This window comes from Drosophila biarmipes, chromosome 2L (assembly GCF_025231255.1).
Source record: "Drosophila biarmipes strain raj3 chromosome 2L, RU_DBia_V1.1, whole genome shotgun sequence".
Classification (NCBI taxonomy): Eukaryota; Metazoa; Arthropoda; class Insecta; order Diptera; family Drosophilidae; genus Drosophila; species Drosophila biarmipes.
The window spans coordinates 11,953,733-11,966,955 of NC_066612.1; the positions used below are offsets into that span (position 1 = coordinate 11,953,733).

At 42.6% G+C, this 13,223-nt stretch overlaps 2 protein-coding genes across 6 annotated transcripts in view; one reads left to right on the forward strand and one right to left on the reverse strand.

Annotated features, from left to right (window-relative positions):
* Nucleotides 1-13,223, forward strand: part of LOC108032655 (potassium voltage-gated channel protein Shaw) — a 44,955-nt gene that overhangs the window by 21,937 nt on the left and 9,795 nt on the right. For all 5 annotated transcript variants that reach the window (XM_044094236.2, XM_044094234.2, XM_044094235.2 and 2 more), the window contains exons 3-8: nucleotides 7,939-8,088; nucleotides 11,241-11,373; nucleotides 11,432-11,611; nucleotides 11,692-12,195; nucleotides 12,288-12,584; nucleotides 12,948-13,157. In XM_044094236.2, coding sequence (XP_043950171.1) covers nucleotides 7,939-8,088; nucleotides 11,241-11,373; nucleotides 11,432-11,611; nucleotides 11,692-12,195; nucleotides 12,288-12,584; nucleotides 12,948-13,157 — 1,474 coding nt within the window. The remainder of the gene's footprint in view (nucleotides 1-7,938; nucleotides 8,089-11,240; nucleotides 11,374-11,431; nucleotides 11,612-11,691; nucleotides 12,196-12,287; nucleotides 12,585-12,947; nucleotides 13,158-13,223) is intronic.
* Nucleotides 149-4,930, reverse strand: LOC108032656 (aldehyde dehydrogenase, mitochondrial). The gene is made up of 4 exons (XM_017106612.3): nucleotides 4,447-4,930; nucleotides 2,351-2,499; nucleotides 2,193-2,289; nucleotides 149-1,590 (listed from the first exon to the last, which is right to left on the reverse strand). The coding sequence occupies exons 1-4, from the start codon at nucleotides 4,567-4,569 to the stop codon at nucleotides 397-399; spliced, it is 1,563 nt and encodes a 520-aa protein (XP_016962101.1). The 5' UTR covers nucleotides 4,570-4,930; the 3' UTR covers nucleotides 149-396.

Consider the following 13,223-nt stretch of genomic DNA (forward strand, 5'->3'; position numbering starts at 1 on the left):
ATCAAAGATGTTAAGTGGCTCTTCTACCTATGAGCTCAGTATTTTCTTAAGAAAATAAATTCATCAAATACAACTTTGTTGGCCTAACCCACTTACACACTTTACCTTTAAATTGAAATCTGCTTTTATTGGTATTTAAAGCCATTCATTTAAAAACTACAATTTCTCAAAAACTTTATTTCAAAATGGAGATGTACACTTAAACAGAATTAACCGAATGGAAAGAATACAGAAACTGGCCGAAGACAAGAAGTATCCAACAGATGTATCTATACCCATGTGCATATAGAGATGTTGATCGTAGATCGTAAAGCAGCAGATTAGCGCCGGAATTTAGTTAATCTAAACGGGCGAACCTTTTAAGGCTTTCCTCTTGGAGGAAATAGGGCCTCCTTCCTAGGAGTTCTTCTGGGGCACCTTGACGATGACGCTCTTGACCTCCGTGTAGTTGGACAGCGCGTACTCGCCGTTCTCGCGGCCATGGCCGGACATCTTGTAGCCGCCGAAGGGAGCCTGGGCGGCCAGGGCGTTGTAGGTGTTCACCCACACGGTTCCGGCGCGCAGGCCGCCCACAATGTAGTTGGCCTTGTCCAGATCCTTGGTGAAAACGGCGGCGGCTAGTCCGTAGTCGGAGTTGTTGGCGCGCTCGATGACCTCATCCAGCTGCTTGAAGCGGATCAGCTGCTGAACGGGTCCGAAAATCTCCTCCTTGGCAATGGTCATGTTGTCCTCCACATTGGCGAACACCGTGGGCTGGACAAAGTAGCCGGGCAGACCCTCTGGACGGCTGCCACCGGCGACCAGCTTGGCGCCCTGCTGCTTGCCGGTTTGGATCAGGCCGAGGATCTTCTCCATCTGCTCCTCGTTGACCTGGGGACCCTGCTCCACGTTCAAATCGAAGGGGTTGCCCACGGTGCGCTTCTTGGCACGCTCCGCACTGCGCTCCACGAACTCATCGTAGATCTTGTCCTCCACAAAGGTACGGGATCCGGCACAGCAGCACTGACCCATGTTGAAGAACAGGCCGAAGTGAGCCGTCTCCACGGCGTAGTCCAGATCGGAATCGGCCAGGATAATGTTGGGCGACTTGCCACCCAGCTCCAGGGTGACTCGCTTCAGGTTCGTGTTGCCCGAAGCCAGCTGGATGAGCTTGCCCACATCGGTGGATCCGGTGAAGGCCACCTTGTCAACATCACTGTGGTTGGCCAGAGCGGCGCCAGCAGTTCCGAATCCGGGCACCACATTGACCACACCCTCGGGGAAGCCAGCCTCCTTCACCAGCTGGGCGATGTACAGGGCTGTGAGACTGGTCTGCTCCGCGGGCTTCAGCACAATGGTGTTGCCGGTGGCCAGGGCGGGACCCAGTTTCCAGGCCATCATCAGGATGGGGAAGTTCCAGGGAATGATCTGGCCACACACGCCCACGGGCTCGTGGCGGGTGTAGGTGAAGAAGTCGCCGTCCATGGGGATGGTCTTGCCGTGGTTCTTGTCCGCCCATCCGGCGAAGTAGCGCAGGTTCTTGATGGCAGTCGGGAGGTCCACGTTGTAGGCCATGCTGTAGGGCTTGCCATTGTCCAGGGTTTCCAAGCTCTGGAAAATATGGAAAATAATTAGAGAGATCAAAACATATTTAAATGTAATTTTATCGATTGACGTAATAATGAGTTTATAGGAAAGTTTTATAAAACCTTAAATTACATTTAATAAATTACAAAGAATATTTAAAAGAAATGTACAATATTTCTTTTCAATTATAGCTACGGCTAAGTAATAATCTTTCTTTTTAGGTAGGTTTTAATTTCTAAAAATAATTTATATTGGCATTCTTGAGATCTTAAACTTTTAATAAAAATTCAATTTAAAAATAATGATTGCAATTAGTTAATAATAATTATACGTAAAATACTACAAATATATAACCACTTTAAAAATTGAAAATAATACTTCTGAAGCTAATATGAGGTAACTTTATCCTCTTAATAAGGACGGTTTAGTAATAAGTAATAGTAAATTAAGGTTAATTTAGAGGATAAATACATTAAATTGGCATCCTTATGAACTTAAAGTGGGACTTAAAATTAAATTGAAGAAGAATGACTTAATAACCTAGCGTGTCATCCAGCAAAAGCTTTTAATAAATTTTGCCTATCGCTCTTCCTACTCTAAAAGTTCCATAAATCAGCAGTACTTACGGCCAGGTAGACCTGATCGCGCTCTATGAGATCAGCCAGGCGGTAGAGCAGGCGACCGCGATCCGAGGCATCCATACGACGCCATGGGGAGCCCAACCTGGCGGTGATAGAACGGTCATAAACAATCCACTCAATGGGAATCTGAGCTTCACACTCACTTGAACGCACTGCGGGCAGCCTGGACGGCAATGTCGATATCTTCCTTACCGCCGCCCTGGATTTCGGCGATGACCTGCTCTGTGCTGGGGTTGATGGTGGTGAAGGTTTGGCCCGACTTGCTCTTGTGCCACTCGTTGTTGATAAACACCTGCAATAAAGAGTTAATAGCTCGGTTTAGTGCCATATCATTTCCATAATCTGGCATATTGGGTTCCGTTTAATTTTACAAAGTTTGGTTGGGATGTCAAACAGGCCGCTCCTCTGTGTGATAAGCCCTCGACTGCTGCTATTTGTTATTATTAGTTGCCGCTGCCTCTGCGTGTTGTTCTCTATCGCAATCCGACTGACTGATTGCTCGGTTAGCATGTGTACCTGACAATCCCCCAACCCGTGTAATCTGAAACGTTTACCGGCTAACTGATTAGAATTGAAATGAAGTGAGCCCTCATCCCCTCGCGTCACCGCAATTCAATTCTGTTTATATTCATGTTCTATGACTTTTTTTATTTTTGCATACATCTACTTTTGAATTTCACATTGAGCTTGCGAATATAAAACTTTCCACCAGACAAGGCCAAACATAAATACATATAGCGACGGAGACACGTGTGGACGATTTCGGGGGTCTGGCTAGACGATTGGACTGGTTCGATGAAGGAGCTCGACTTTACGAAGTGTGCCATGTTATCTTTATAGCAGGGACCCCCAAAAATAATCAGGCTACCGGTGATAAGGAGTGGAAACTGCCTATAGCAACAAATAGAGTTAGATGAATGAAAAGATAAACAAGTTTATGAAGGGTGTGAGATCATGGTCTGATATTCTGTGTGAGGAAAACAGATTATCGGATTCGAAGGGGTATTAAATATTATAGAATGTGCGATCCTTAAAAAAATGTTATTTATATTTGTATCTCCCTCTTTGTTTCTAGTATAATGGATACATTTCTAGCCTTAGTTATAAAGTTTTTTAAATAGATTTGAAATAAAATGTTAATTTTAGCTTTGTACATCAAATCGTAAAGCAAAATGTATTATCATAAAAATATAAATTAGTTTTTTTTCGCAAATGTATTTTCAATATTACTAAAATTTTCTAAATTAAAAAAAAAACTATTTAAATATTTTGTTTGATAACTTAAAATACCTTTTCTAATTGGAGATTTTTTCTTATATTTCACATATGTATAGAGTCCATCCTCTGAAACTAACCTTTATATGGTAGTTATAATTGAGTTTGAATTAGTCAATATAAATCGAGACAATTGAGTGATTTGTAATTTGAATTGGAGACTCACTTACGGGTTCTGTTATAAAAAATATGTATATAATTGATTCTTCCTGATATTTTTCCCAAACTAAAATAGCTCCATCGCAAATGCTAAATTTTTCGCCGATCCCTTGGCACATCTGGCCACAAAAAGCCATTTGCCCCGCCTGCTAGCCACAAACTACTCTCAATTAAATCTAACGAACGATACTTCTAATTGGCGACACTAAAGATAACGAATAAAGAAGGCAAGTTCGTCGAATTTATGCAAATTTCCCGGGGGGCAGAACGAAACCGCGAAGAGGGAAGAGAACTCGCAGCAAACAAATTTGCTTTTTCGCGAGCTGCCCTGACGTAACAGAAAACAGCAAACAATGGGAATCAGGGGCAAAAAAGCAACAAATAAAGCCGGCAAACTTGTCTTCGTTTTTTAGCTCTTTCGATATCGTTTGTCTGCTTTTTAGTCGCCGGTCTTTGGGTTCGCTTAGGCAGCCTAATCCCCTGCAATCCCCTCCAGCTGCCGATAAATATTTGGTGTACGTGCTCTGAATGCCGTGAGGCCCGCCCCTTGTTGTTGTGCCAATTTCTTTTCGTTAAACCCAAAATGGGGGAGCCTAAGACCGAACTGGAAAACCTAAAAACTTGATTTCGCATATGTAGGGCACTCGAGGAGGGGCTCCGAGCGATAAGCCCCAAGGTCAACTCAAAAACACGTTTAGTGCTTTCTTGTTGATTTTATTCCTTCGATTGCGAGTGCGATAACTGCCTTCAATTATTATTAATAGTTTTCACTTTTTTTTTTGGTCTGATTTGGCTTCGAACTTACCCCGGTGTAGAGGACCTCGGGGGCGGTCTGGGGCTGCGGCAGGGCGGAGTAGTTCGCAGCGGCAGCTGCGAATTGCTTGGTCTGGGCCCGCAGCAGGGCGCCGGTCTTCAAAACGCGCAGCATTTCGATGTGATCTTAACTTTTCCGGATAAAAGAGGGGGAGGGTTCGAGCACGCTCAGCTAGAACTGCGTGTTAATTGCTCAGCGGTCGGCGGGCAACTGAATCGCTGTCGTCGCGTTGCCGCTCGCGAAAACTACGGAGGAACTTTTCAAGAGTCTCGGGGGAGCTCACGCCACGCCACAAGTGCTGGCGGAAGTGGGGCGGGCACAACAGTCTGGCCGAAAGTAGCCAGAGATTACTCGTTGCTATCAGCGTAAGACAAACCATTGGAATTAGGCTCCAAACACATTCATTATTTGTAGTTTTTATTTTCAACGGCCCACTAAGAATTTATTGAATTTTTTTGTTTAATTTTGAGTAGTAATGAGAGTGAAATATTTGACATAAAAATATAAGTCTTTCAAAAAGTAATCAAAAAATGTTTATATTTCGTTCCTTCTACAAAAAGTTTTGAAATTTTTATATGTTTCTTACATAATATGTTATTCTACAAACCATACGTTATACCACATAATTGTTAACATCTGGTCATCTATAAATATATATAAATCATATCTGCTCTGCTCTAAATATGGCCGTATTTTAACTTCCTGAGAAATATTCAAAAAAAACATAAATGTAGATATCACAAAAAAATACTGAATATATATTGTCAGGACTTAAATATAAAAATAAACCCATTGAATTAGTCCAAACTCAGAGAAATGTTATATTAACTTAAGTAAATTATTAAATATTTATTGAATACTTTTTAGCAATAATATTAAGTTTTTAAAAAGCCAATTTGCCAACACCGACAGACGTTGATAGTGCCCGAGCGAGATAGCTACTGAACAATCTCTTGATTAAGGAGAACCAGACAGAGAACCAAACAAAAATAAAGAGTGTAAAAAACAAAAACTAAAAATACCTAAATGAAATTGCATTTGCATGTGGAGCTTGTTTTGTGTGCGAAAGAGGGAATATTATAATATTGTTTATCAAATTGCCACGCTCCGAAGATAGATATGGCGCTAAAGCTGTGGATAGATTTACTTGGCAAGCCAGCACGGTATAAATAACATGCGTTTTCGCTTTAGGGAACAAACATTCTAGAATTTTATGATTTTCGACCACCGTGACTTGCTATTTTTTAATAGAATCTGCTTAGAATTTCGTGACCAGAGGAAATTCACTAAAAACTGAGCTAAAAACGAATACTTATAAAAGCTTATCAGTCTTCCACCACGCAAATCAATCAATAAATTTATTTATGTACATTGTGCACACAATATGTAATAGATGTAACAAGATTCTATAGGATGTTTACGTTAATATTTTTACAAAAAGAAATCAAAAACAGTCCGATTTATTAAAACTAAATTAACAATATAATGATGTTTTTTAAATAATACAATGCTGACATTAAATTGATCAATTTGTCGTTATTTATCGGGAAGGAAACCATTCTACGATTTTTAAACAGAGACTTTCAAGAGATACCTTATATAAGGGCTTAAAATAAAGAACTTGTGGCAGATACACTTTAATTTACCACATAACTTTTCCATTTGGTAAATCTTAGACGAGATGGACATTTAATTGGAACTGCTATTAAACGAAATCGTAAAAAAATAGTAAAATGCCCGAGCATGTGCCCTTTTATTGATCATTACGTTGATGTTTATTTTGCCGCTGTTCCACTCCATCATTCAGCTGACTCTTCAAATATTTCCATCCCTTCTCTTACCACTCGCCTAAAACAAATTGTTTTAGCATACTTTTCGGCTGTCAGCCTTATTACGAGCGCAAAATTGATGGGCCAGAAGAGGAAGAGATTTATTCCAACATAATTCATTAAAAACGATTTAGGCCAATTTGTCAAAATCCGCCGAAATTTATTCCAGTCGTAAATTGAAAGCTCAGCACAGCTGTCAAGCGAATCACGCATACGCATCGTTGGCCGAAGTCAAAGCGAAAAAACTAACTCAATCCCCCTACGAGAAACGCATGCAATCGAAATGGCGGCTGGGTAAACATTTGTTCGACTCGATATCCCTGCCCTCCATGGATCCTCGTCCGCCTGCGGGACCAATTACCATCGCCGAACCCCCCGAATAAACTTTAATGGCAATTGTTATGCGGCGGATCCGGTTATTGATGATTCGGCTGTCGCTGCGGTTGCTGTCCTCAGCTGCATGAAATATTTAATATCCGAGAGCAAACAGTTTGGCGTAAAAAATAAATTGCATATGGACAGCTCAGCTCGGCTCCACCAGCTCCTCCACTGCGCGCCACTCCACTCCACGGTGGTCGCCAGGACACACACTTAAATGCCTTTGATTTCCCGGGCCCGGGAATGTGCGGGTTATAAATGCGAAAATGAAATTTACAACAATTTGCTGGAAATTACTTTCAATTGAATTTAATTACGCCTGGTGGGAGACGTTGTCGCTCCATGTGCTGGTATAATTTTATGGATGATTACGTAAATTATGTTTGGTTTGCGTGCAGGTACTACACTCGTGTGTGTAGGGTAGTTCAGGTGAAGACAGGGTGGGATATGATTAACACGTGTAATATTTGTGTTTCTTGGGAATTGCAATTGAGCATCCCAAAGGGGGAAGAATCAAGAACCACTTGTGTTAACATACGATTAATTGCTGCTTCGATTTTGTGCGATGATGGAAAATTTACTATGTAATTATGGTGAAAGAAAGTTATAATGACAGTGTGCTATTTATCTAAAAATAAATCCTGTGAAATATTATACTCATAGAAAATTCTATTTATTCCCCCGGCACTAAAATATTGGCATATTAAATTCATGGAAATGTTCGAAAATGTCCCAAATTGTTTTTGGTTGAGTCAGCAAACGTTAACAAACGTCAAACAGGATGAATGGAAAATCCATCAATTTTGTGCGGTAATGATCTCTGTCAAAGGTCAAATCAAACAAAGGAAATTCTAGACCAGAATCTACGCGACCCACTTTGGACTTTGGCCAGAACCATGGCCAAAAACCCTAATGCTTTATGCTTTTGGCACACAATAAAAAAAGGGGAAGTGGAGTAGGGAAAAGGGAAAAAACGCGTTGAGCTGGGGAAAAAATACAGCGAAATGTATGCAAATGGCTTATGGTTTGGTTTTGCTTACACTTGCTTGACCCGCCCCGCTATTTCTTTCTCCACCCTTTTTTATCGCTCGCTTTTTCAGGGAATTGGGTTTCATGGCTCAATATAATCGTATTTTGCCGCAGAAAGGTCAAACTTTTGGTGGGTAGTTATGGGATAGGTAATTTGTTGGTTCTAACAATTTCCGAAGGAATAATCCCACTTGGATTTAATTTTGTAAACACTTCCCTTATAGACCCTCAATGTTTACCTTTGCAGATATGAAACCTACAAGGCCACGCTCAAGAAAATCCCCGCTACACGTCTCTCCCGACTGACCGAAGCCCTGGCCAACTACGATCCGGTGCTCAATGAATACTTCTTCGATCGCCACCCCGGGGTCTTCACCCAAATCCTCAACTATTACAGGTGAGTGTCCCAGTGCTGTGACGGGCTAATTAGGCTTCCAAAAGCTGTTCATACGTGCCACGACTATGAATACTTGCCGGGGGCCTTGGGTCTGGTAATTACATCTTAAGAAATGCAAAATGGGTGGGAGCAGATACAATTTTGATGGAACATTCCACTGAGATGATTTCGCTACCTTTGCCATTTCAATTTGTGCTCCCCGCCATCATGATTGGCCTGATTAATGGCGCCCGGGAAAACATATCAAGAGTCAGTTTTCGTTATGGATGACTTGATGTACCAACAAACTAATATTTTAATTGCTGCTCCAGGAGCAGAACGAACTTGCCGCGGCCATTAATCTAAAGTTTTTCAGCTGCAAAAGTTTATCCAGCGTTTTTCGGGGTCATTAGCGGGCTCATTTATCTTTGCCGTGAGCTGCGCTGAGCTGCGCTGAGTTGAGGTGTTGTCTGCCCCGTTGCGATGACTTAAGTTGTTTAAAATTAATGAAAGTTTGTTTAGCTCATCACCCATTTACCGGCCCCACCTGAGGCACCCACCCGTAGCTGCATCTGCAGATGGAGTTGTTTTCGGACGAAGCAAGGCTGTCGGCATCCTGCGCTCCTACATCTTCATCGATTGCCCACTGTTTTCCCCAACACCCGCCCATGACTCCAGGGGCTTTGGCCAAACAGTTTTCCAACTCAATTAACCGGGCACCGATGGCCAGGAAAATGGTGTCAAAGAAGGCAACAGCAGGAAAAAATACTGCAACATCCTGCGTTGATTGGAAATGAAACTGAGACCCCCAGGGGGTGTGGTTGGAACTAGGGGTCGGTCGGAAATCCTCCCTCCCAAAGGGAATATATAATCAAATTATGCACGCACCAAACGCTCCAGACAATTTGTGTGAAAAGATTTCATATAGATAAGCTTTAGGGGCAGCAAAAGTGCAGTAAAATAAAAATGGAAATGCGCATTGGGATTGTTATTTATCGATTTTTTGCAGATTGGAATTTATACAATTAATAGGGAGATGTAAGGATATTCGAAGAAAAGACAGTAGATGGAAATACATATATTAATATATTTATACATTTTTCGTTCAAGAATGTTATTTGAAAGTTATGAAGAAATTAAAAGAAAAGAATTCTTTTACGAAGCAATAAAACATACAAGACACAAATTTGGTATAAATGTCGAACAAAGTTATTTAAATGGTATACAAAAAATGGGATAAAAATACATACAATTTATAGTGACCCTACCAACATAAAATCGTAAAGTAATGACATTGAATTGACACAATTAACTGTGATTATAGAACGGTGTCACCACAGTTTTTCCTTAAGTCTCCCAAGAAAATGACTCATAAATATTTTACGATTCTTTTATAAGTAAAACTCATTAGCGAAGGCCGTTTAACCATAAACCCCTTTTATCACATCTCCATATACAATGTGAAGTCCGCAGACCGAGTGTTTCAGAGCCAATCGATATAATTATTTATGCACATTTAAGCAGAGACTCTTTATGCGCCTGATCGGCTCACCTGCCTGTTGAGGTCAGCTATAAATATTGATTGCATCGGCTGCACGCTGCGTATGCGTAATATTTGTTATGCACACTTTATGAAGGAAAAAGGCGAAGAAAAGCAGTGGTGGAGGATTAAGGCAGAATGGAAGTGATTTCACCGAAATGTAATTTGGGGCGACTCGGAAAATATTTAAATGGTGGGAGAGCGGCACAAAAAGCTGACTGAATTGCGGGTTTTATAGAGAAAACCAATTAACGATCCACCTGAATGTGCGTCAAGAGAAAAATCGAAAAGCCATGACAATGACTGCAGCGCGCTTAAAAAGATTAAAAATGGGGTGGACGTGACATGAAATATTTGATTGCAATATATGGATACCCTAGGCTTTGGGGGTAGAAAAGCAGTAGGCAAAACTAAATTTATATTGTGAATACATTGAGATTAAAATTAAACATTAATATACATTTAAATAACATTTAACAATTAATACCCATTATTTGAAATATTTTATACTTTATAGGTCAGTTTTTTTGAGGGTACCTATAAAATATTAAGACAGTCCTGTCAAAATGTCTAAGTCTATTGGCTATATTCAGTTTGGAGGAAGTGGATCAGGTTTGGTATACAAAAGGGTCAGTATCAAAATTGTGACGCGCAGGGAAATTTACCTTTATTTAATTTCTTTTCGTAGCACTGAATTCTTGAACTGAAATATTTTTTAGCCAGCACAAAAGTCGGGTCAGCGCTAAAGAGCGAAAAAGTTGCACCAAATATGTTGGGAAGCGGCACAAAAAGGACATTCAGGATGTGCACACGTGTGTGTGAGGTGTGTGATGGTGTGGGAGTGGGTGGCGAGGGTGGCAAGTGAAGATATCATCCAAAAATAAAACCATGCAAGGACTCACCCCCACTCGGCGACTGTCCGGCAGCTGATATGGCATTACAAGTTGGCCAACAACTGTGGACAAGGCCGAGCCCCCTCCCCATCCTTTCTCCCGTTTTTGGAACTCCCCCGCAGCCATTTACTGCAATTTGAGCAGACACACACATGTAGGGCAGTGAAAGCATCACAAATTGTTGTTGGCCAAGAGAATGGAACAATGGCCAAGGCAGCATTATGAATATGCCAAGTGCGGGGAAAGAGGGTCAAGAGGTGGGTGTGGAATGACCATGTCAGTTCTTTTTTCCCCCCTTTTTACCAGGTGCATGCAATGCATATATCCACATCCGCACATTGCCACCACCACCATGCATATGCAAGCGATACCATGCCATCCTTCCAGACTTTCAGTTGCGCAATTTGCAGCCACAATTTCAGACGTGCCGTTTCGGCCATAACATTATTCGGTCTGAAGTCTAAGCCCTCTGCAGGCTTGGCCAAGTCCATGAATTTGTTTTGACCGCTTGAAAGGGTCGGAAAGGTGTCTCGTTGATGGGGAGTAGGAGAGGGCATTTAGTCAAACCTTGCTTATGGCATAATTGCTGTGCCTTAATGGATTCCAGTTTGAATAATTTGGTAACAAGGACTTGTGGAATTTGGCTGAGCAAAGGGGTCTTCAAATTGGTGAAGAAGTTTCTTAGAGAGAGGCTAATCTTAATCTGGATGTAATTAAAGTGTTTATTACTTTATTTTTAGAACTGGAAAACTGCACTATCCAACTGACGTGTGTGGACCGCTCTTCGAGGAGGAGCTGGAATTCTGGGGACTCGACTCTAACCAGGTAGAACCTTGCTGTTGGTCAACCTATAGCATACATCGCGATACGCAAGTAAGCTATAATCTTTTACATTCCGGAACCTTAGTATAAAATGTGTATCTTCTCATAGAACACCTTAGCCATATTAGATAAGCTAGATATTGAAAATGAGAAGCCCACGGAGGAGCAGATAGCTCGTCTATTTGGCTTTGAGGAGGCACTGAGCAACGGCGAGCTTAACTGCTGGCAGCGTCTAAAACCCAAGATCTGGGCCATGTTCGATGAGCCCTCCAGCTCCACGGGTGCCAAGGTGGGTAGCTATCTTAGGAAATTAAAGAATTTAAGTTTCAGCTTAAAAATCTTTTTGCTTTACATATTTCTCTTCTGCAGATCGTTGCTGGCATGTCGGTTTTCTTTATATTTGTTTCTGTGATATCATTCTGCCTGAAGACCCACCCCGGCTTCCGCGTGGACCTGCCCTCTTCCCCCGACAATGGCCACGGACCGGGGTCGGGCGGACCGCCGCACGGCCACGATCCCATGGGGGAACCGCCGCAGACCCATCAGTACCATCAGCACAGCATCACGCCGCCCAGCGGCAGCATAGGACCCACCTTTCGTGTCACGAACTACACGAGCTACAGCAGCGGCAACTTTACCGCTCCCGGCCAGGCCACGCCCATTGCCACCATAAAGGGCGGCCAGCGGCAGCGACTGAAACGGACCATCAACGGGAGCAGTCTGAACGACTTCATCGAGCAGAAGATACTGGGCCACAACGGGCGAAGAAAGCACGGATGGATCGAGACCTACGGCCAGCCCCACGAGGCCTTCTTCTACGTGGAGCTGGTGTGCAACGTCTGGTTCTTCATCGAAGTACTCATCAGACTGATTGTGAGTGATAGAATGTTATGCCAAGATTTTATTTATTGTGTTCCCGCTTTTTTTAAACACTATAAATGGTTCTTTAAATTCTTTTCCATCAGGTCTCCCCCAATCTGTGGCAGTTCATCAAGTCGCCGGTGAATATCATTGACTTCACGGCCACCCTGAGTTTCTATACGGACGTAATGCAGCGCATGGGCGAGTATACGGGTCTCCTGGAGGCCTTCTCCATTGTGCGCATAATGCGTCTGTTTAAGCTGACACGCCACTCACCGGGCCTGAGGATCCTCATCCATACGTTCAAGGCTTCGGCCAAGGAGCTCACTCTGCTGGTATTCTTCCTTGTCCTGGGCATTGTCTTCTTCGCCAGTCTGGCCTACTATGCGGAGAAGTTGCAGGTGAGATTTATTCGAAAAAAGAGTTCTTTTCTTAAGTCACCCTCAAGGAAGTTCAAAGCTTATAAGTCATTGCTTATTGACAACGTAAAGTTTTGCAGCCCATTTGAAAATCAAGTAAATCACTTAATTATACAATTTAAGGTGCTTAAAAGTGTGCAACAAAATACTTTTACTGAAAAGCTCGATAAATTCCTTTGGAATGTCGACTTTCCTCTATTCACTGCATACTTTTAGACAGACACTTTAATGTCCGTTTACATTTTAGAATGATTTTAAAACCCTAGTGATTTGTGCGCCACCCACTAGGGTGCATTTAAAAATGGGAATATTTCAGGAGTAAAAAGTATTCCATTTTTCCGGCAGGACAACCCGGACAACCAGTTCAAGAGCATCCCCCTGGGGCTGTGGTGGGCGATTGTGACCATGACCACCGTGGGATACGGCGACGTGGCTCCGAAGACCTACCCGGGCATGTTCGTGGGCGCTCTGTGTGCTCTGGCCGGTGTGCTGACCATCGCACTGCCCGTTCCGGTCATCGTCAGTAACTTCTCCATGTTCTACTCCCACACTCAGGTTAGTGGGCCGTTCGGAAGCTTTGTGTGCGCCCCTGTTGTTTACCCGCTTTGCGTTTCCATTGCC

Excerpts from the sequence above, each read along its gene's own strand:
- LOC108032656 (XM_017106612.3), bottom strand. The coding sequence starts at position 4,569 with ATGCTGCGCGTTTTGAAGACCGGCGCCCTGCTGCGGGCCCAGACCAAG. Across the intron at positions 2,500-4,446 it reads CCGAGGTCCTCTACACCGGG|GTGTTTATCAACAACGAGTG; the intron begins GTAAGTTCGAAG and ends TCTTTATTGCAG. Across the intron at positions 2,290-2,350 it reads GCTGCCCGCAGTGCGTTCAA|GTTGGGCTCCCCATGGCGTC; the intron begins GTGAGTGTGAAG and ends TATCACCGCCAG.